Raw genomic sequence first — 24,088 nt, 5'->3', positions numbered from 1 at the left:
ATGACCCAAAAAAATCATGCGCCCAAATACAAATATCAAATTGCTGCAAAACACCATGCAGTTATGGCAGATATGTAAGGCTGGGTTCACACTACGATTTTCTATACAGTTTTTGGATAAGTTTTTTTTCAAAAAACCGTATGCAACCGTACAGAAAACCATGGCCATAGACTTTCCATTCAAAACCGTATGCACCATATTGTATACGGTTGTCTCCGTTTTTCACACCACACGGTTTTTAACTTTTTTTTTTCTAGACAAAAAACCGTGGCCTACCACGGTTTTTGGTCCAGGAGAAAAACCGTATCGACCCATATACGTTTTTTTTTTTTTTAAACATGGGAGTCAATGGGAACCATACAGACCTGTATGTGTGTACAGTTCCATCCAGTTTTTACCATACAGTTTTTGACTTTGCACAGTTTTTTTTCTTGGAATTTCAATCAAACAAGTGAAACTTTATTCATAATGGAGTGAAAAGTTCAAAACGTATACGTTTTTTTCTTAAAAAACGGATGCAACCGGACATCATTTTTTAAACCGTATTCGGTTTTCAACCGTATACAGATAAAACTTTGTACACATGTTTTGATACAGTTCAGTCAGGTTTTGAGGAATCCGGATTTTCATAAAAAACCTGATAAACTGTATAGAAAATCGTAGTGTGAACCCAGCCTAAATGATCACCTCTGTTTGTGGAATATCTTAATTCTTTTGATGTGAATTTATGGTTCACACATTAACTGCAGCCTTATTCTATTAAAGTCATTTTGGATCTCTCTGTAAAGGGGGTACTACAGCCTACTGTTCACACTAAGCGTTCCATACCTCTGGTAAAAATTACCAGATTAAAACATAACTGTAGTGAAGCTGTGGATTATAATTTGGGGTATAGGCTCAAACAGAGAGGATATATATTAAAGGGGTACTACCGTGGAAAACTTTTTTTTTTTAAATCAACTGGTTCCAGAAAGTTAAACAGATTTGTAAATCACTTCTATTAAAAAATCTTAATCCTTCCAGTACTTTTTAGGGGCTGTATACTAAAGAGAAATCCAAAAAGAAATGCATTTCCTGTGATGTCCTGACCACAGTGCTCTCTGCTGACCTCTTCAGTCCATTTTAGGAACTGTCCAGAGAAGCATATGTTTGCTATGGGGATTTTCTCCAGTTCCTAAAATGGACAGCAGAAGTCAGAAGATTTTTTAATAGAAGTGATTTACAAATCTGTTTAACTTTCTGGCATCAGTTGATTTAAAAAAAAAGTTTTCCACGGTAGTACCCCTTTAAGAATACACTGGACAAGACAATTTATGTAGTAAAAAAAAAATTACTTGTGAAAACGCAGTGATTCTTATGCAGAAGCCTAACATGCAATCCACAATTTATGCAGCTTTCATTTTTGAACACCTTCAAACACCTTACCTTCATATAAAAAGAGTACCTAGCTAATATTCTATATGATGTTTGGTTAACAGTAAAAGTGCTACAGATTTGGCTGAATACTGTGAGTTTTTTTTAAGTGAAGTATGCGTCCATGGGCAAAACTTATCACATCAACATTATTGAGTATACAGTCTATAAGTTAAAATTTGTCAGTTGCACCACTTAAAAACTAGAATATTGGAGCATCTCAATGACGCAAGTGGCAGAAATAATTGTTTATTGTCAGGAGTATCTAAACATTTTCTGTGCAGTGTCTAGATTCCTTTAGAACCTATGGGATAGAAAAGGTTAAAGGGGTTATCCACCATAAGGTGAATTTAGTATGTGCCTGACAGACAGTTATGGACATGCTTAGGAAGGATCTGTGCTTGTCTTAGGGCTAAATGGCTATGTCATGAGATTACCATAACACTGTGGCTAGCTTTTTGTGAACTGGTATTTCCTGTTTCAGTTTTCTTTTTTTGCCTACAAATCCCATAATTCCATTTTCCTCCCTCCCACACATCAGCCACCCCACCCATTAAATCAAAAATTAGCTGCATCCATTCAAAAGACCTGTGGTTGTCAACCAGGGTGCCTACAGCTGTTGCATTAGTTGCAGATTGATCTCTCCAACCAAGCGATCGCTCCACCCATTGAAGCAGACAGGCTCCCTGACATCAGCTGACTAGTGAGTCAGGTCTCGGCCGCATTGCAACCTGGGAAAAATCTGAGACAACAGTCATTTTGTATGCTATTAAAAATAAATATTGGGGTGAAAATCATATAAGAATTGTGAGAAAACCATCACACACAGGTACAGACACTATATTATGAACAACACTAACTTTACAGCCCCTGTAGCATAGTCAAATCAAAAAATTCCTGGAATACCCCTTTAATTTTCCATCACATGGAGGCAGTATTCAGTGCAACCTCTTAGATTGGGAGGCATACTGGCAATAACCCTAGGGGCAAGAGCCCTTTCAGGCCTCAGTATACCTAAGCAACTATGATTTTATAATAGAGTATGTATATACGTACATAAGGTTGTTATATACAGTTGTTTTTACCTATTAATGTCTTCTTTATATGATTTTTATTATGGGAATCTTGTGCCGCTCATTGTTACCCCTCTTCTCTCTCCTGAGTATTTCTGGTGGGTGGGGTAGCAGTCAGTTGTATGCTATGACTAAGGGTGCAGTCAGTTGTATGCTATGACTAAAGGTGCACAGACTGTCATCTTTGTAGCTGTGTTGTACTCTGGTTATTTGTAAACTATCTAGATTGATCTTTTATGTGTTCTATCTAGACCCTTGGTCTTGCCACAAGAGGGCATAAAAGAGGCTTCTTTCTGGTAGTGTACCTCAAGGTGAGAGATCATTAGCTAGCTGGTAGACATACTTTACTTGTATTTTCTGGGCCCCAAAATCTGTAACAGGGCCCCATGTCTACCATGTGTTGTTTATACTACTGGTGTTTTATTATGGGGCAGAGGTGTAAATGCTACCTCTGCACCCCCTATAGTTACCCCTCTGACATACCTCTATGACACAGACAAAGACATTTTGACAGACTTTAAGAGGTGGCGCATCACTGGACTGAGAGATGCAGAACCTAAGCCGATCTGACAAAGCTGTTAGAAGGTGTTGGGAGCAGTAGTTACATGAGGGTGTGCACACACAGCAAACAGATTCCAAATGGCCTAGGTAGAGCACCAGTAAAGAGGATTATTTGATCAGCTGACAAGCACAAGCCGCTTCCAGAGTTTCTTTGTCCACCATCCAGACACAGCTGGCACTTTCACACAAACCAATCTTTGCCCAGACCATTTACAGGCACAAAGCAGAAAGAAATTCTGCGTTATGACACCATTGATTGTCTTGCCATTTACAGCCTGTCACTGTTGCCTTTTTTTGCAGAGGTGTTGTGAACAAGAAATCTGGACTGCCACATACTGGAACCATATTCAAGTTCTGTTTAGAATTTGACAATGGTCGGGTTCAAGTATGGAGGCCTTGTGGTAAGTGCTTTAATTCTGCCTTTGCTGTAGAGTGACACACTGCCCCAACTACTGGTATGATGTTCTGGGGAGCCATCACATATAAAAGTCAGTCACCCCTAGTAGCGATTCAAGGGACACTAACAGGTCAGAGAAGTGCAGGACATCTTGCAGCCTTATGTGTTGCCTCTTACGGCAGGTTCACCTAACTGGCATTTTTCAGCAGGATAATGTTTGTCCACACAAGGGTTTCCAAGGAATGTCTTCTTCAGAATGCAACACTCACTTTGCCTGCCCGGTTGCCAGATTTATCGCCATTTGAGCATTTATAGTGAGTCAGATTGAGCAACTTTCAAGTGTCCAGGATATACAGGCCCAGTTGCAACTTCTATGGGAAAATGTGCCACAGGATACCATACAGAATCTTTATACCTCCATGCTCAACCGTTTCTCTTGTATTCAGGCTACAGGCAGCCCAACAAGGAACTAATATTCTTATCATTTCATAGGTTATCCAATTATCTATTTGATAACGCTTTTTTATTAAACAATAACTAAACAGATGTGGGGACAAGCCATTACCTTAGTTGTTCTTAGCTGTCCTTTCTTAATCATTTGATTTATTTTCCTTAGTGCTTTGGCTCGCTTATTAAAGACTTGGACAGAGTCAAATCCAACCTATGATAAAAGAGGCAATATATTTACTCATAACATACTGTAGTATACATTATACTAAAAGATGAAAACAAATGTTAATACACTCACAACTGATTTGATGCCACTTTTCAGTCCATCAATATTACCATAGAAAACACCACTAGTAAATCGAACAATTTTAATTCCTTCTGGTTCCACAACCTGCAGAGAAAATACAGACATTTGTATTAAATTTTCTTACATGTAAACCAAGACTTAATAACTATTGTATATAATGTTATTAACCATTTCTTAGAGGTTACCACAGTGAAGGTGGGAGATGTCTTTATATATTAATTATAATCTGTATTTACTAGAAATTATGTATCAGTAGCCACATGAGGCTTAAAGGCTTTAAACCCTTAGGGTAGGGTCACAAAGAGAACATCCTCAGGGTGTTTCAAGCTACAGTTGCGCCAACTGCAGTCACAAGAGCGAGCTCCCTGATGAGGCCAGGTAGCTCTGTGTGTCCGGGCTTAGCGGCAGATCTCCGCTGTAGACACAGTGCCTGCTTGTAGCAGATACACAGCGTGAAATTTGACGATACGAGCGGACACAGAGCTAGCCAGCCGCAGCAGGGAGCTCACTATTGTGACTATCCGTCAGTACATCCTCAGTGTGAAATACTCTGCAGATGCGCTTTGTGTGACCCTACCCTTAAAGTGTAACTGTCATTTCAGATACCTTTTCAGCATAAGCTGTCTTGTGTGTGTACATAAGTAGCACTATTTCTACCCATTATAACCTTTCTATGACATTTTCCCCCTGGTTAGGCTCCATCTCTAATTGTCAGCTCGAGAGTGGATGGAGGATAATCTTTATACTGGCTGCTATACACTACATATGTTATTTTAGCACAAATCTCCTCCAAAAGAAACAGTCGACCATCATTTTACAGCTATTTGTCAGGACCACCCTAAACGGTGGATCGACAACTTAGTGCCGGTCCCTCCCTGAGCTAAAGTGCAGGGGCCTAAAAACACATACTAATAAACAGTCGGTCACAAACCAGAAACATAGAACTCTATAACATTAAGTTCAGAGGAGGGAGGAGGGGACACTATAGACCAATGGTAAAGCACAGAGGAAAACACTAGCTAAGTGATCATGTACTCTATAATCAGTGCATGTACAAAAACTCCAAAGATATGAATAATGAACTAATAAACAAATAGAGTTAAAAACACCAGACAGGAAAATGGATGAGTCTAAACAGACTCCAGGAACAGACAGGAATACAGCATAATCCCCCAGAACCTCCAGTAGACACAAAGTCCCCATGGACAGGTAACAGGGATCTATTGCTAAACAGGAATAATCGCAATCCCTCATAATACCTCCAGTAGACACGGAGTCCCCATGGATAGGTAACAGGGATGCCTAGTTACAACTCAGAAAACAGATTCAACAGGACATAATTATAGAACACTGTTCACACTGAACACAAGACAAGAATCGCAATCCCTCAGAAAACCTCCAGTAGACACAGAGTCCCCATGGACAGGTAACAGGGATGCCTAGATCAGAGCCTCCAGTAGACACAGAAATGTCCCCATGGAGCGATAACATAGAAAACGGATACAAGAGAAAACACAGTGTGAACAGATACATAACAGAAAGGATATACAAATCCTATAACAGACTAAACAAACACAGCTAAAAATCTACTAAGAGCATGCCACATAACCATGGCTAAAACCAGAGCATACAAGGTGCATGCAAAGACAGAGATAGTAGATTAAAAGCTCAAATAAAGAGTGTTTCACCAAGAGCTCCATAGCAGCATGTCAGGATCTCAGGAAGTCCATATGTAATGATCTCAATCACCAGCCCAGAAGCTGGGCTGAGCTCACCTTATGTAGACACACCCTAAGAGCTATTGGATAGAATGCCAAAGGCTTTAACTATTCCCTGGCCAGGGAACATAAAACTGTTCACACACAACCAAATACAATAGCTGTGTGTGAACACAGACATTACATATTTCAAGGTTCTTGCCCCTAATCAGTGCAGAGCTGGGTACTGGTTTGTAGAGATATGCCTTAGATGCAGCTCAGAGTTGTACTGACTCTCAGTAAAGACATCAATGGTATGGATATTTGTGTACTAAGGCTGAAATTGGCCTATATTCTCCATCTGTTGCGGTGCACAGTGTGCGCCTCATGTATATCCCTGTTTAGCTGTTGCAAGTGGCATTTCTGCGCTGGCGAATCTAGGGGGTAGAGAGTGAGCGTTTTAACTGGAGTTATCCTGTGTGAATTTTGAAAATGTGTTCAAAAGTTGCACAGATTGTCTCACAGCCCAATCAGGACCTTGGTCTAGAAGCCAACACATTGCGGACGAAATAAGAAATGCAGCCCTATGTGTGTATACAATCGTGTGTAGCGCATAGCTGTATACAGCACAGGAGCAGGACTCCCTTCTCTAATTTCATTAATAATGGGCTTGATTGCTCTGAGCAGAGCTAAGCTATATAGCTGCAGCTGTGACTGAGCAGGAGGTATACATTGTACAGCCAGGAATTAAATAGCAATGCTGCACACCACTACTTGACTTTTTGGGGACATACAGTAACCAATGATGTATATAAATCGCTGGGTACTGTGTCAACCCCTCGCTGAGTTAAGCTCTCAGCACTGGCCTATTGGTAAAGGGGTATAGTGCACTGTGGCCAGAATGGCTCAAAGTCTGAGCCCCAGTAAACTATATAGCACTTTACTGGGGAGAGCTGTATAGTGTACGACCAGCAAATACTGTAAGTGTGTGCCGGATGCACTAAATTTAGGAGCCGACTCCTTCCCTTACATGCCTTCTCAATCTCTTACTTCCTGTGTCTGGTATGAATAATACCAAGCAATAATAGACCCCATGAGTTGCTACGTAAGCATTAGCCTGCATGTGTTGTATGTCCCGAGATGTTGTATCATATACAGAATATCTATAATGTATGGGTTATCAGAATGGTTAATATGTAATATTGTAACTAACATAACTTTAGCTAAAAATAATTTTACAGTTTTACTTACAGTTTTGTATGTTTTAACTTCTTTGTAGATTTCTGTTCCAGGGACATTCCCAAGTGCACCACATGAGGGGCTAGAACAAAAAAAAAAAAATAGTAAAATACTACAACACTTCATAAAACATCATTTGGATCTCCTCATTGGGACTATATAGAACATTTATAATATTCAATATTAGCAATTCGCCCATATATTATACAGTAATGTAACAAAGTACTTTTTTGGTCAGAAGGAATCACACATGCATGCGACAGGCAGTAGGAACAAGATGTTGTGGCAATCGTGAAGTTATTTGACATCAGATGTGGGCATAGTTTTGTCCGCATGCAATGATCGCAATATTATACCTGCCCTCTCTCGTCTCATAAGGTTTGATACATTTGGTGATGCTGAATGCCTTTTAAATACTTAATACATCGCTGTTTTCTTGTGCCATTAAGCAATTGGAGAAGTGGTGCTGAGCTGTAGGGGCACGCCTCCTCCCTCCCAAGCCAATTTATGCCCTGCATGACTGACATACAAGCCTCTGCTGGAAGCATGGAGCCCTATACGTTAATTCGTGAAAGCAGGGAGGAAGAAGGCATCCTGCCTCTCCAACTGTTTTGGAGAGAAAGCAGCAATTTTGTAAGTGTATACAATTCAGAAGACCTAAAGATATAGTTTATTTAATCCCCTTGTGACTTCTCTGTCAGTATCTGCAGCTCCGTACCGGATATGGAGCTGACAGATTCCCTTTAAGTGAATGTAGACAATCTGTTTTTGCTGAACACATGTGACCTGTCTAGCATGCTGATATAATATATTATTTCTAATAATAAAAAAAAGTACTTACAACTGAACTCGTAGAACAACGGTTAGTAATCCAAATACTAAACCAACCAGCAATCCCAGATCAAGTCCCAATATGATGGATGCAATACATGTGAACACCCAGATTACCTAAACCAAAACAAACAACAAACAGACAAAAAAAATATTAAAGGATAAGTACCATGAAGAAAAACGTATCCCCTAGCTGAAGGATATGGGATAAGTTTTAGATAGCGGGAGGGGATGGGGGTTGGGGTCTGAGCACTCTAGCTTCTCTAATAACCCCATATCTATGTCTATCTTTTAAAATTATACAGAATGATATGCTAGGTTGCTTTATTCAGTTAAAAGATTTTTGCCATATTATTCACCAAACCCCAGAGAGAAATATAAATGTGCTAGCAAAGTGTCAAGATTTGTCTTTACCTTTGTGTCTCAATTTCTGCATCACTTACACAGTGAAATGCCCAGGTCAGTCCCGTACACTACCCTGTGCTTAAGGATAGGGTGATATGTGGCATATTTTGCTGCGTATTTGCTGCTGCATATTTTTCTACTCATTGAAGCCTTTGGGTAGCAAAATCAGCTGCAGAAAATATGCAGCAAAATACAGCACATGTGACCTGACCTTAAAAGAGTATTCCAGCAGTAGATAGAAAATATGTAGGATATACCATTCCTTGCTGCTTGATGGGGATCTGACCTCATTTTGTCTGCACAGTGCCACCTCTGTCTAGGAACTGTGCAAAGAACTGCAATCGTGTAACTGGCAGCTTTATTTTAGCCCAACAGTTGAACTTTCATTCAAGTAACAACATGTCCAATGATATATCATCACTTGCTATGAATGTGATACACCTTAAAGTCCACCAGAAGTTTTCATCATTGTAGAATGAAGAAAGTACATTTACTATTTTACATGTCATATTTTTAAAATTTTGAATATCCGTCCCTTCCCTTATAAGCCCTCTCAATCTCTTACCTCCTTTATCTAGTAAAAATAGTACCAAGCAGTAATAGATCAAAGATGTAACTGTGAACTCTACTCCATGAATGTACAAGTTATCCATATGAACAGTAAGGTCCCAAATAGTTCAGGTACATCGAGACCTCATGAAATTGGTTTAAATACTTACAGAGTCCCACTTGTTCTGTCTCCATAAACGAGGCACATCAAAAACTTGCCAAAACATCCCTTTAAGATTTGCTATGACAATGGCAGCCAGCACCGACTGTAATGAGATGCATAAATCAGCCATAGTTTTCAATATTCTTTTAAACATTAACCTATTAATGCTCATTATAAGAACAAATAGAGGCACATTTATCAATGTGTGTCTTTAGGTGTGTTTTGAAATCATTTATATTTAGCATAATGAAGTCATTTATGTTTATCATAATATCGCTCAGAGGTTGATACATTTGGAGATCGTAAGCAAAAAAAAAAAAAAAAAAAACAATAAATCACTTCAAAACACCACTTTGTATGAGTTTCCTCTGCAACTTTTTACCCCATTCGGAAAAAATTAGCAACTTTTTAAAAGGCTCTCCACAGCCAGTTTTGTAAGCCAGGTTTGAGCTGGTGTAAACTTGTAACAAATTCAGGTCTTTGTGACAAACTTGCATCTTTTTAAAGAAGAGTCGCATTTCATAAATCAGCAACCACTGCAAAGTGAAAAACCAAAAGTGTGTACCTAAGTCAATTTAGTCAAAATCACTCACAAATTTTGTGCAACAGAGACATTTCTGCAACTTTTTTTATTTTAATTGCCGTCAAAAAGGTAAATGTTATTTCTGTCATATAAGGAATTTAGCAAAATAATATATTAGTGTTTGGAGAATTTAAATGAAAATATAATTCTCTTAATGTGAACTCTCATCTTGTATTTTAAAAATTTTGCAGTTTATAGCTAGAACTACTAAAAGAAAAGTACACAAATTCTTCAAATACACTGGAATGCATGCAACTAGAATGGAGCTCATTTCTATATATCAACTGTCAAATAATGTTAAAGGTGGTTTTTTTTCTGTTTTTCTGCTATTCACTACTCTCAGGTGATCTCCCTGATGATGAGGTTAAAGATGAAATGTCTTATGGTAAAGCTGATTGTGGTGAACTGATTCTATGCTTTATTACCATGTGGATGCACTAGAAAGTTTTTCTATTAGGAAATACCTATTTACATATCTACATCTAAAGAGCTAGTTGTCAGAGTGGATAAAGCATTTTAAATTTTGGCTGAGATCCATTGCCTGCTTTGTCAAACTTTATAATAAAAAAATATTCCCAAGCTAAAATTTAGCTGCCTTCCAGGCAACCCCTGACTAGGTTAAAAGGGAACCCTGGTTGGGAATCCTGGCTTTATAAGATGTTATTTTCTTGGTGTACAAATGTCTATTGGTATTGAAGAAATATGGTCACTACTTAAGGTGCCCATACACCATAAACTAAAGTTGGCCAAACCCACCGACTTCATGGTGCCATCCCGACCCTCCTCAACAGAATGTTTCAGTGGAGAGATGGGTCGGGCATGTTGGATTGTTACCACCCATCCTTATTGTTCTGGGAGAGATAAGCTGTCTGGCTGTGTCTTACGCCTCCCCATGGAGGAAACATGAACATTTAGCTGTGCCAAATGTTCATGTGTACCGTTGAATAACATTTGGCCAACAGTTATTGAAAGCAAATGGCCACTTTTACATTTCAGTCAGCAGCTGTCTTGTTTACTGTTTGTCTGTTACATAATGGCTATGTCATTTAGCTTCTAAATAATTAAATATCTCTATACAAAGCTAATATGTAGTATTCTGTTAGTAGCAATAATCGTGGCATTTGGATCTCTATTAATATTCTAAATATGCATTAAATCATTATTATACCATCACTCAAATCTGTAAATATTACTGGGGTTTACATTTCATTTAACAATGATAACCATTTTACAAACCAAGTTCCATGTGTTACAGTGGGTCTGAAAGATAACACTTTGTTACCAAACTGTCAGCAAAATGCTACAAACATGGCAGGTTAGAAACATAAATACAACATTTCTTATTAAAGGGGTACTCCTCTGGAATTTTTTTTTTTTAAATCAACTGGTGCCAGAAAGTTAAACAGATTTGTAAATTACTTCTATTGAAACATCTTAATCTTTCCAGTACTTATTAGCTTCTGTATGTTGCACAGGAAGATCTTTCCTTTTTTTATTTCCTTTCTGTCTGACCACAGTGCTCTCTGCTGACACCTCTGTCCATTTTAGGAACTGTCCAGAGTAGGAGCAAATCCCCATAGCAAACCTTTCCTGCTCGGGACAGTTCCTAAAATGGACAGAGGTGTCAGCAGAGAGCACTGTGGTCAGAAAGAAAGGAAATTCAAAAAGGAAAGAACTTCCTGTGCAACATATAGCAGCTGATAAGTACTGGAAGGATTAAGATTTTTAAATAAAAGTCATTTACAAATCTGTTTAACTTCCTAGCACCAGTTGATTTAAAAAAAATAATGTTTTCCAGAGGAGTACCCCTTTAAATCAAATCTAAGTATAATAGTTACTTGCCTTCTGCAACGGTTCAAGGAGTCTACCGAGTGCCACTATAGCAATTAACACAATGAAAGCTGAAATGAGACCGGCTATCTGCAACACAAGATGATGTTACATTACATATATGCTTCATATTCAAAATAGGAATAGTCTTAGTGAAGGCAATTACCTCCAATACATAGCCCCAACTAACCTGAGTCTTTCCACCTGTGCTTTCCTGCACTGCTGTACGTGATAAGGCAGTGCTGGCACAAAAGCAAGAGAATGCGCCACTGAAAAGGTTGCTAATCCCAAAGGCAATAAACTCCTGCAAACAGAAAGAAATAAACAGCACATAGTTATGCTATAAATTTATGGTAGTGGGGCAATTCTTTTATGTTAACACTCTGGCACAATTCTGCTGCGTAAATTACATTATGACAAACTTATTAACAGCTGTGCGACTTTTCGTAAATTAGACCATGATCAAAGACTAAACTACACAACTACATACAAAGGATAAAAAGTCTCACAATTGGACACAAATGTTAAATCAGGAGCAGTATGTCTATACATGGTCATAGTATAGTATGGTACAATCAATCTAGAGTGCAGTGGGTAGAAGGTACATACCTGATTCCCATTAATAGAATAGTTGTGTTTGGTAGCATACACTTTTCCCACAGAAACGGCCACAGCATAGGCCACTATACCTATTGAGAATGCTGAGCCAATCATTTCTGAAAAGAGACTCACATCTGGTGTCATAGGAGGGATAAAACTGAAAAAAAGGCAAATACATTAATAAGATTCAATTTCGAGTAAAGTAAATATTCTCTAACCCCTTAAGGACTCAGCCCTTTTTCACTCTAATGACTGATTTTTGCAAATCTGACTTGCATCACGTTAGTTGCTTATACTTATGAATTTGATTCCGAGAGTTTTTTTGTGACATATTCTACTTATCCTCTTAAGGACTGAGCCCTTTTTCACCTTAAAGGGGTTCTCCAGTGCTTACACATCTTATCCCCTATCCAAAGGATAGGGGATAAGATGCCTGATCGTGGGAGTCCCGCAGCTGGGGACGCCCGTGATCATGCATGCGGCACCCCTTTTGTAATCAGTCCCCGGAGCGTGTTCGCTCCTGGTCTGATTACGAGCGACTACAGGGCCGGCGGCATGTGACGTCACGCCTCCGCCCCCATGTGACGTCACGCTCCGCCCCTCAATGCAAGCCTACGGGAGGGGGCGTGATAGCAGCAAAGTGAAGGAGAAAAATGTTCTTGTAGACATTTTTTTTATTTTTACAAGGGGAGGAACCCCAACAAAATTTGTAACCCAATTTCTCTTGAGTAACGAAATACCTCTTATGTGCATGTAAAGTGCTCCATGGGTGCACTAGAGGGCTCAGAAGGGAAGGAGCGACAATGGGATTTTGGAGAGTGAATTTTGCTGAAATGGTTTTTCAGGGGCATGTCACATTTAGGAAGCCCCTATGGTGCCAGAACAGCAAAAAAAAAAAAAAAAAAACACATTGGAAACTGCACCCCTCAAGGAATGTAAAAAAAAGGGGTACAGTGAGCCTTAACACCCCATGGGTGTTTTTTAACGACTTTTCGTTAAAGTCGGATGTGTAAAAAAAATTTTTTTTCTCTAAAATGCTGTTTTTTCCAGCAAATTTCACATTTTTACAAGGGGTTATAGGAGAAATGCCCCCCAAAATGTGTAACCCCATTTCTTCTCAGTATGGAAATACCCCATGTGTGGACGTCAAGTGCTCTGCTGGCGCACTACAATGCTCACAAGAAAAGGAGCCACATTTGGCTTTGGAAAGCAAATTTTGCTGAAATGGTTTTTGGGGGGCATGTCGCATTAAGGAAGCCCCTATGGTGCCAGAACAGAAAAAAATAATTGTTTCACTAAAATGCTGGTTTTCCCCCAAATTTTACATTTTTACAAGGGGTAATAGCAAAAAAGGCCCCCCCAAAAATTTGTAACCCCATTTCTTCTGAGTAAGGAAATACCTCATGTGTGGACGTCAAGTGCTCTGCTGCCGCACTACAATGCTCAGAAGAGAAGGAGCGCCATTGGGCTTTGTTTGGAATGGAAGTCGAGGGCCATGAGCATTTACAAAGCCCCCCCGTGGTGCCAGAACAGTGGACCCCCCCATATGTGACCACATTTTGGAAACTACACCCCTCACAGAATTTAATAAGAGGTGCAGTGAGCATTTACACCACACTGGCGTTTGACAGATCTTTTGAACAGTGGGCTCTTTCACGGACCACTGTTCCAAAAATCTGTCAGACACCTGTGGGGCGTAAATGCTCACTGCACCCCTTATTACATTCCGTGAGGGGTGTAGTTTCCAAAATGGGGTCACATGTTGGGGGGTCCATAGTTCTGGCACTATGAAGGCTTTGTAAACACACATGGCCTTTAATTCTGGACAAATTTTCTCTCCAAATTTTAATTTTTTTACACTAACAGGCTGGTGTAGACCCTAACTTTTCCTTTTCATAAGTGGTAAAAGGAGAAAAAGCTCCCAAAAATTTGTAACTCAATTGCTCCCGAGTACGGAAATACCCCATATGTGGCCCTAAACTGTTTCCTTGAAATACGACAGGGCTCCGAAGTGAGAGAGCGCCATGCGCATTTGAGGACTAAATTAGGGGTTGCATAGGGGTGGACATAGGGGTATTCTACACCAGTGATTCCCAAACAGAGTGCCTCCAGCTGTTGCTAAAACTCCCAGCATGCCTGGACAGTCAGTGGCTGTCCGGAAATGCTGGGAGTTGTTGTTTTTCAACAGCTGGAGGCTACATTTTGGAAACACGGTACGGTTTTTATTGGGGGGGGGGGGGACCGTGTAAGGGGGTGTATATGTAGTGTTTTACACTTTATTATGTGTTGGCGTAGTGTTTTTAGGGTACATTTACACAGGTGGGGGTTTACGGTGCGTTTCCCGCTTGGAGTTTGAGCTGTTGCGGAAAATTTGCCTCAGCTCAAAACTTGAAGCAGGAAACTCACTGTAAACCCGCCCATGTTAATGTACCCTGTAAACCTCCAGCTGTTTCAAAACTACAACTCCCAGCAGGCACTGACAGACCATGCATGCTGGAAGTTGAACTGTTACCTAACTCAGGTTCTTTTACCTAACTCAGTATTTTCCAACCAGTGTGCCTCCAGCGGTTGGGCATGCTGGGAGATGTAGTTATACAGCAGCTGGAGGTACGCAACTACAACTCCCAGCTTGACGAGACATCAGTTTGCAGTTCGTGCATGCTGGGTGTTGTAGTATTGTAGTTTTGCAAGAATTAGAAGGCCACGGTTTAGAGACCACTGCACAGTGATCTCCAAACTGTGGCCCTCCAGATGTTGCAAAACTACAAATCCCAGCATGTCCAAACAGCAAACTGCTATGTGGGCATGCTGGGAGTTGTAGTTTTGCAAGATCTAGGGGTTACGGTTTAGAGACCACTGTATAATGGTCTCGAAACTGTAGCCCTCCAAATGTTGCTAGGCAACTCATCCGCTTTCGTAGTCTGCACCAGGGAGTCAGCCGCACATCATCGCCAGCCCTCTGCCGCAGCCGCCGATTTCTGCCGCCACCGGCGGTGACCTCCAGCGCCGGTCACAGGACAGTTCCCCCGTTCTGCTCGGACTAATGTGGGTGGGCAGAAAGGGGGGAACCGAACTTTAACCCCCCTACCTTCAATCTGCTATTGGTCGGTCGCTTCTGACCGACCAATAGCAGGGATACCCATATGCCCTCAGTCCTTAGGGACTCTAAAATGGGGGAGAATGGGTACGCCCTCAGTCCTTAAGGGGTTAAATAGTGGTAAATTTTCATCAATACTTGCATCAATTCTTGGTGAAAAATTCCAAAATGTCATTAAAATTTTAACATTTTGCATTTTTCTAGCTTTGAAACTCTCTGCTTGTAAGGAAAATGGACATTATAAATTATATATTGGTTCACATATACAATGGCCATGATTTACTATTGTAAACCCGACCTGTTTTGTCAGGTCGTGCACCAGAATTGAAAAAAAAATTAAAAGGGGATGTGGCTGCCGAAAAAGGGGCGTGGCCCTGATCTTTTTACAAAAGCCCAACATATTTACTTTGCACAGAAAATGTAGTGGATTTGAGCTGAGGAAAACCCAACAGATCAGAGCATGTGTAAAAAAGCTAAATGTGGGTAAAAGTGCAAAATGTAGGGAAACCTTAGTAAATACTGTGGGAAAAAAATTGTAGGGAATTAAAACCCACAAAGAAAACTCCCCTCTTAGTATATCCGGGCCAATATGTCTACTTTATGTTGGTATCATAAAGTTAACATGTTTTTACTTTTTGAAGACATTCAAAATATAGCAGCAATTTTCCAAATTTTCACGAAAAATTCAAAATTTACATTTTTCAGGGACCGGTTAAAGAGCAACTGTCATGAGGTTTGGGGCATATAACCTAACCACAGTGTGTGTATGATGTGTAAAATATGTCTGCAGCCTTGCTTTTATCCCTCTTATTATGGCTTTTATTAGCTCAAAAACACTTTTATATGCAGCCACTGACAGTTGGATAGGTGTGGCCAGGGGTTCGCTATGCCCTGTGGCTGCCACGCCTATCCTCTGTACACCAGCACTGGGACTGCTGTGTGACAGCGCTGACCAACATTACAGAGCAAGCGCTCTGTCTGACACCTCTGTGTGCCCGGGCAATACTGGAGGCAGAGAGTGAGCGCTCTCTGCCTCTAATGAATGCAGAAGAGCCCAGCGCACAGGGCACAGGGAGAAGCAAGAGGAGAAGGCGCACAGACAGTTGAAGTGAGCGCTCACACTCTGTAAAGAAATGTTGGCGCTTACATATGAAAGATAAGGGGCGCATGGGCTGGGACCTGTGTGTCAATCACACAGCGGTCCCAGCTCTGGTATATAGGACATAGCGAACCCCTGGCCACGCCTATCCGACTGTCAGTGGCTGCATATAAAAGTGTTTTTGAGCTAATTAAAGTCGTAGTAAGAGGGATAAAAGCAAGGCTGCAGACATATTTTACACACCATACACACACTGGGGTTAGGTTATATGCCCCAAACCTCATGACAGTTGCGTTTTAAGTTTGAAGTGGATTTTAGGGGCCTTCCTGTAAGAAATACCCTATAAATCACCCCATTATAGAAACTGCACCCCTCAAAATAACATTCAGAAAGTTTGTTAACCCTTTAGGTGTTTCACAGGAATAGTAGCAAGGTGGAGGAGAAAACTAAAAATCAAATTTTTTTTACATGTTTTTGTGTTTTTCATTTTTACTAGGGGTAAAAGGAGAAAAAGACCCCCAAAATTTGTAACCCAATTTCTCTTAAGTATGGGCATACCTCATATGTGGACATTAAGTGCTCTGCGGGCACACAACATTGTTATGGAGGGAAGGAGCAACTATGGGATTTTGAAAAGAGAGAATTCTCCTGTAATGGTTTTTGGGGGCCATGTCACATTTAAGAAGCCCCCATGGTGCCAAAACAGCAGAAACCCCCCATATGTGACACCATTTTGGAAATTACACCCCTTAAGGAACATAACAAGGGTTACATTGAGTACTTACACATCACAGTTGTTTTTTAACAGTGGGCCGTAAAATTAAAAAAATAGATTTTTAGCACTGAATTGCTCGTGTACCCCAAATTTTTCATTTTCCCAAGTGGTAATAGAAAAAAAAAAGCCCCCCAGAAATGTGTAGCCCAATTCTTCCAACATAAGGAAAAACCCCATATGTGGACGTAAAGCGCTCTGCGGGCGCACAACAGGGCTTAGGAGTGAGACAGCACAGATCAGATTTGAGGCCTAAAATGGGGATTTGCACTGCAATGGCAGAGGTTCTGTCATAAAATCTATATAAAAAAAAAAAAACCTCAGCAAGTGACCACAATTTTAACCCCTTAAGGACCGAAGGTTTTTCCGTTTTTGCATTTTCGTTTTTTGCTCCTTGCCTTTAAAAAATCATAACTCTTTCAAATTTACACCTAAAAATCCATATGATGGCTTATTTTTTGCGCCACCAATTCTACTTTGTAATGACGTCAGTCATTTTGCCCACAAATCTATGGTGAAGCGGGAAAAAAAATCATTGTGCGACAAAATTGAAAAAAAAAAACGCTGTTTTGTCAATTTTGGGGGCTTCCGTTTCTACGTAGTACATTTTTCGGTAAAAATGACACCTGATATGTATTCTGTAGGTCCATACGATTAAAATGATACCCTACTTATATAGGTTTGATTTTGTCGGACTTCTGGAAAAAATCATAACTACATGCAGGAAAATTAATACGTTTAAAATTGTCATTTTCTGACCTCTATAACTTTTTTATTTTTCCGTGTATGGGGCAGTATGAGCGCTCATTTTTTGCGCCGTGATCTGAAGTTTTTAACAGTACCATTTTTGCATTGATAGGACTTATTGATCACTTTTTATTCATTTTTAAATGATATAAAAAGTGACCAAAAATGCACTATTTTGGACTTTGGAATTTTTTTGCGCGCACGCCATTGACCGAGCGGTTTAATTAATGATATATTTTTATAATTCGGACATTTCCGCACGCGGTGATACCACATATGTTTATTTTTATTTTTATTTACACTGTGTTTTTTTTTTTATTGGAAAAGGGGGGTGATTCAAACTTTTTATAGGGGAGGAGTTAAATGATCTTTATTCACTTTTTTTTTTTCACTTTTTTTTTGCAGTGTTATAGGTCCCATAGGGACCTATAACACTGCACACACTGATCTTCTATGTTGATCACTGGTTTCTCATAAGAAACCAGTGATCAACGATTCTGCCGGATGACTGCTCAAGCCTGGATCTCAGGCACTGAGCAGTCATTCGGCGATCGGACAGCGAGGAGGCAGGAAGGGGCCCTCCCGCTGTCCTGTCAGCTGTTCGGGATGCCGCGATTAGCCGCGGCTATCCCGAACAGCCCGACTGAGCTAGCCGGGAACTTTCACTTTCACTTTTAGCCGCGCGGCTCAGCTTTGAGCGCGCGGCTAAAGGGTTAATAGCGCGCGGCGCTGCGCGCTATTAGAGGCGTGTCCCGGCTTCACTATGACGCCGGGCCCGCCATGATATGACGCGGGGTTACTGTGTAACCCCGCGTTATATCAGAAGAGCAGGACCAATGACGTACCGGTACCTCCTTGGTCCTTAAGGGGTTAAAATGATGCCCATCAAGGAACATAACAAGGCGTACAGTGAGTATTTACACCTCAAAGGTTTTTTGAACAGTGGGCCATAAAAATGATTTTATACACTAAAATACTGGTGTTACCCGATTTTATCATTTCCACAAGAGGTAGTGGGAGAAATTGGGTTAAAAATTTGGGAGGGCTTTTTCTCCTGAGGGCGGAAATACATCCACATATGTGATAACGTGATAACAACAAGGAGTCAGTTATCAGGGATATTATGTGAAGGTTTTTTTTTTTTTTTTGGGGGGGGGGGGGGGGGTGTTTGGGTTTAACATTTTGAAGACAATGTACTCTGGACTAGTACATTGGGGTAAAATTATGGGAAATTAAAATTAGGGAAAATGATTATACATTTTGTACTCCATGGAAGTGTGGTATTCCCTGAAGCAATTGTTAACGCAGAGGAGGAAGGTTAATGCAGAGAAAGAACAAGCCCAAAGAGATAACATTGCAATCGAGAAGAAACACAAGCACTGGATAATTTGGAGAAAGTAGATAATATCATCATTAAACCAGCAGATAAGGGGGGGGGGATCTAGTGGTTAGGATGATTGGGGCATGTGTCACACTGAGTGGTGGTGTCCTTTCTTATCCCCCTCTTTTGAAACACTTTGAAGCATTTTTTCTGGGACTGTCCCTTCTTTCCAGTGTGGGGGACCTCACCTGGAATGTGTTGGCCGGGGACGATCCGGGCAACTACAGTTCCAGAGGTTCTCCAGCCCACTCTTTTCCAAAGATCAGGGCCTTGAGGACTTCCTCCTGAAACTACAGGAATGTGTTGCCAGTGTACTGGGACAGAACAAGAGTTGTACATGGCAACCTGGACAATGTAGACTGCAACTTTTTTTGTACCATACCTGTGTTTTCCGCATGGCGTTATAAGGCTTGAGGACTTGATCAGAGAGATCAACTACGCCCATATACTGATTGTAGTCCAGAATACAATCAGGCCTGAGAACCGTTGTTGTGGTACCTTGCACATTGATGGGGTGCTGCCATTACCATGAATTGTGGTCAGCATAAGGATATCCCTCTTGTCCTTATACCAGACCAGCAACAGGTTTTCACTGGTAAGGGCACGGATCTCACCCCTGGGGATAGGTGTCTGGAGGGGATAGTTCGCGAGGCCTCTATGATTGTTCCACGCAGTCCCACAAGCGACCATGGATCTGGCGGTGAGGGATGTGAAAAGAGGGATACTGGTAAGTTATCCACATAAAGGTGGTAACCCTTATCCAGCAGTGGGTGCATAAGGTCCCACATGAGTTTCCCGTTAACACGCAGAGTGGGGGGACATTCTGGGGGTTCAAGACAGGAATCCCACCCCTCATACACTCTAAACTTGCAAGTGTACCCAGAGGTACTCTCGCAAAGTTTATACATTTTCATGCCATACCTCGCCTGCTTAGTGGGGGTATATTGGCAGAAGAGGAGTCTCCCCTTAAAGCTGATGAGAGACTTATCAATAGAGACCTCCCCTCCAGGGACATAGGCCTCCCAAAATTTTGCCCCGAAGTGATTGATGACCGGCCTGATTTTGTAGGCGGTCATACGCATGATCACGCAGGGGGGGGACGTACATGGCCATACTGTAGAGTGGGGTCTGATGCAGGACATCTCCACCCCAATAATGCCTGACACTGTTTTTTTTTTTTTTTTGACTAGGCCCATGTGCAGCACGAGGCCCCAAAACGTCCTCATTTTGGCTGCAATGATGGCATACCATCCATTGGGCCTAGCCAAAAAAAGAGCCCGGGTATGCGACGACATATTGTTGGACGTATAGGTTTGCCTGTTCAACCATCAGATTGACAAAGTCGTCACTAAAAAACAAACCAAAAAAAGTCAATTTCAGTGAATCCGACAATGTCAATCTTGATTCCTGAGTTGCCAACAAACTCAGGAATCACATGCTCATAGTCCACTGGCTCAGTCCAGACAAGGGGGGGCACCGGTAAGTTTGTCTGGGGGGGTGGGACTACTACGGGAGCCAGGGTCGCTCGTACTAGCATGGGGGGTTTGTGGCCTTGCGTGGCGTCTCTCCCGCCTTGGGAGCTCATCATCACTACTTGATGATGAGGACGAGGAAGACAAAAGGAAAGTGGGGTCTTCCTTGTCCTCATTGGCGCTTTCGGTTTCTGAGGCAATTAAAGAGTACCTGTCACCAAACTAAACTTTTAATATATTGTTCCTCATGTAATTATAAGAAACTCTGCTATTTACTTGTTAAAATTCTCAACCTTTTATATGTTTTTAATGTGATTGAAAAAACAGCCGCTAGTGCCTCTTTTCTGTTCCCTGCCACAAGTCAAACAATTAGTTTGGTCTCCTCCCAGCCTGGCAGGAGACCAAACTCAGGAAGTGCATTTGGGGCATGGTGAGGCACAGCTCTCGCAGGCTTCAGTGACGTCTTTCTCCTGTTGGGAGCTCACACAATGTGAGCAAGGGGTATGATACAAAGCTTTTTAAAGCTCAGATTTTTTTATTAATTTTTTATTCTTTTTAAGAGCAGGAGGTGTGTTAGGAGTAGTTAGGGAATATAATCTGAGTTAGTTTAGAAAATATGGTTTGATAAAAGGTACTCTTTAAGGCATATGCCTCCTCCGCCGTAAACACACTGCAGGCCATTTGTCTACTCTAGTGGAGTGTGTGTGTGTAAAAACTTTTATTGACGTGTGTGTGCTGCGTGTGGTGCTTTTACTGCCTGCCCTAGCCTACCCTGACTCACCCTAACCCTCCATCTAACAGAACATCTAACAGAAAAAATTTATAAATAAAATTAAACAAGAAAAAAAAATATATATTTTTTTTAAAGAGACTTCTAGCACAAAAACTCCTCATCAGTGGTGTGTCACTGATTAGCGCTCGGTGGCGGCAGGGGGCGCAGAAGTCAGTGGGGGGTCCGGCCACTCAGCCCATAACAGTGGCTGGTGGCACAATCACAGACCCCCACACAAAAAAAAAAACTATAAAACCTGAAAAAAGCACCTGCCTAAACCCAAAATAAATCACTGTCAGCGGTCAGGGCAGGCTGCACACAGGGGTACGGGTCCATCCACACAGCACTGGACTGCTGCTGGTGGCATGGATCACTAAAAGGTGCAAAAAAATAAAAAGCCGCTTATATCCTCGAAAAAGCACCTGCACCACAAAAAAACACTGATCAGTGTTACGGAACTGATCAGCGATGGGTGGGCGATTTGCTAACGGTGGCTGGCCGCTCTTTTATAGGGAAGAGGGTCCGGCCACACAGTTAGTGGAAAAAAAAAATCTGTACACCAAAAAAAGGCTGGGGGCAGACCGCAGTACCGCTGTAGGGTCACACAGCGGAACGTGCTGCAGACCCTCGGACACCTGGGGTGAACGTTGCAGGAAAAAAAAATTATATATTTTTTTTAACCACCTTAAGCTACCTTCCAACCTAACCTAACACTGTCCCTAACAGCTAAAGTGCTTGTTGCCACAGGATGGCACTGGATTATCTTTTTTTTTTTACACTGTGGAAGGGATGTGGCAGCAGGGAGATACATTTTTTGGTGCTTTTAGCACAATTGCCACTTCTCCCTCCACATGCCATCTATATTATTATGTGTAAATCCTCAGCCCAGCACATTGTAAGCCTGTTCAGTGCACTTTTACCAGCACTTTAGCATTGCAAACAGAGAGGATTATGTAATGTGCTGTGATTGGCTAGAGAAGTAAGGCAGGAAGTAGTGTGTGCACTACTGGCAAACAGCCTAGCCCTGATCCCGTCCCCTGAAGGACATGGCACCATGGAGAGGACTAGCAGGCTTATTAGGAGTAAAAGAGAACAATAAAAGACACCTTGTCACCAGTCTGAAGGGTTAAAGGGGTACTCCACTGGCCAGCGTTCAGAACATTTAGTTCTGAAAGCTGTGTGTGTGCTGCATGGGTCGGCCACGCCCCCTAATGAAGTCAGGCCACACCCCTCAATGCAAGTCTATGGGAGGGGGCATGATGGCCGTCATGTCCCCTCCCATAGGCTTGCATTGAGGGGGAGTGGCCAACCCCGCAAAGCGCGCACACAGCATTCGGAACTAAATGTTCCGAACACTGGCCAGCGGAGTAACCCTTTAATCTAATAAACCCATGTTGGTTTAAAAAAATTATAATTAATTATACACTTTATCATTATTTAACATTTTATCTTAAAATGCATCACTTTAATGCACCAAAAGTGTCTAGTCAGCTTTTTAAATGTGGCTCAAAGACAGACAAGCCATGGCCACTACCCCTTCTGGTAGGGTAGCTACAAAAAAGGAAAAGTGTCATGTGTGGTACATTTCACTATTCTTTCAAGCACAAACTTCAAAATAATTGAGTCAGACAATTTTCGTGCACATGAAGCCACAATTCTGGTACATTTTGTCACACCATCAACTAAGTTGCTAATGGGCTCTGGCTGTTCACTTTTTTTCACTTGTAGTGCATTGCACATCACATTTCACATACTGTACCTTGCTATTTTTTCAACTCATAATAAGTTGCAATACTGTGAAATATAAGTTATCAAGTCCTTAAGAGAAAAACAGACCAGGCTCAGCTATTAGTACTGTGTAGTGAATCGACCAACTGAATGTAGATTGCAGCCAGAATCGTCTAGTGGCAAAGGCGGTATGTATATCAATATAGGTGCTCTAAACATCCATTGTATGCAAAAACATTGTACAAAGTCCTTGGTGCAAGAGAAACATGTAAAGATGGAGCACTTACCAGATAAGTAGATATCAAAATAAATCTTTATTGCATAAAAACATTCAAACTGTTGACAGCCATGTAGCAGGGAGAACAGAGACAGACGGGGAGTGTGGACAGGCAATGACCATTTCCCACCTGAACAGGTGCTTCTTCCCGCCTCCTTGAGTGGAGGCCGGAAGAAGCACTTGTTCAGGTGGGAAACAGTCATTGCCTGTCCACAATCCCCGTCTGTCTCTGTTCTCCCTGCTACATGGCTGTCAACAGTTTGCATGCTATTATGCAATAAAGAACATTTATTTTGGTATCGTCTTATCTGGTGAGTGCTCCATCTTTATATCTTTCTCTAGCTCCGAGAAATATAAGTTATCACAGACACCAAAGGATTTTGCAGTTTTTTTTGTGTATTTTGGGATACATTTCATTGAAAAGTGGCACATACTATTTGCTTCACATTTCTAATTGAATGATGCACCAATTTCACTTTGTGTAAGCTATGCTCTGCCCTATTTTTTAAAGGGTTGCAAGGAAGGAGGCTGATTGTGGCAAACATGTGCCAGAAACTTGAGCTTTTTATGTGTAACTTTTTAGCTTAACCCACAGGGTGTACATGTATGGCTTGGCCTCCTGGTACTTCAAAACTAGGGCATACA

The 24,088-nt window shown here is 41.3% G+C and overlaps 1 protein-coding gene and 1 long non-coding RNA gene across 7 annotated transcripts in view; one reads left to right on the top strand and one right to left on the bottom strand.

Annotated features, from left to right (window-relative positions):
• Positions 1 to 7,971, top strand: part of LOC130369003 (uncharacterized) — a 36,555-nt gene extending 28,584 nt beyond the window's left edge. For all 4 annotated transcript variants that reach the window (XR_008892638.1, XR_008892639.1, XR_008892640.1 and 1 more), the window contains 3 exons: positions 2,738 to 2,797; positions 3,348 to 3,448; positions 7,178 to 7,971. This is a non-coding gene — a long non-coding RNA (uncharacterized LOC130369003). The remainder of the gene's footprint in view (positions 1 to 2,737; positions 2,798 to 3,347; positions 3,449 to 7,177) is intronic.
• The window catches only part of LOC130368996 (pendrin-like), a 57,113-nt gene that overhangs the window by 15,380 nt on the left and 17,645 nt on the right, over positions 1 to 24,088 (bottom strand). For all 3 annotated transcript variants that reach the window (XM_056573599.1, XM_056573598.1, XM_056573596.1), the window contains 8 exons: positions 12,108 to 12,255; positions 11,689 to 11,802; positions 11,511 to 11,588; positions 9,093 to 9,188; positions 7,979 to 8,085; positions 7,150 to 7,219; positions 4,193 to 4,285; positions 4,010 to 4,105 (listed from right to left, as the gene is read on the bottom strand). In XM_056573599.1, the coding sequence (XP_056429574.1) occupies positions 4,010 to 4,105; positions 4,193 to 4,285; positions 7,150 to 7,219; positions 7,979 to 8,085; positions 9,093 to 9,188; positions 11,511 to 11,588; positions 11,689 to 11,802; positions 12,108 to 12,255 (802 nt within the window). The remainder of the gene's footprint in view (positions 1 to 4,009; positions 4,106 to 4,192; positions 4,286 to 7,149; positions 7,220 to 7,978; positions 8,086 to 9,092; positions 9,189 to 11,510; positions 11,589 to 11,688; positions 11,803 to 12,107; positions 12,256 to 24,088) is intronic.

The sequence above is a fragment of the Hyla sarda genome, chromosome 4 (assembly GCF_029499605.1).
Source record: "Hyla sarda isolate aHylSar1 chromosome 4, aHylSar1.hap1, whole genome shotgun sequence".
NCBI classification, from domain to species: Eukaryota; Metazoa; Chordata; class Amphibia; order Anura; family Hylidae; genus Hyla; species Hyla sarda.
The sequence above is the reverse complement of the archived record's forward strand: the minus strand, read 5'-3'. Positions and strand labels throughout refer to the sequence as shown.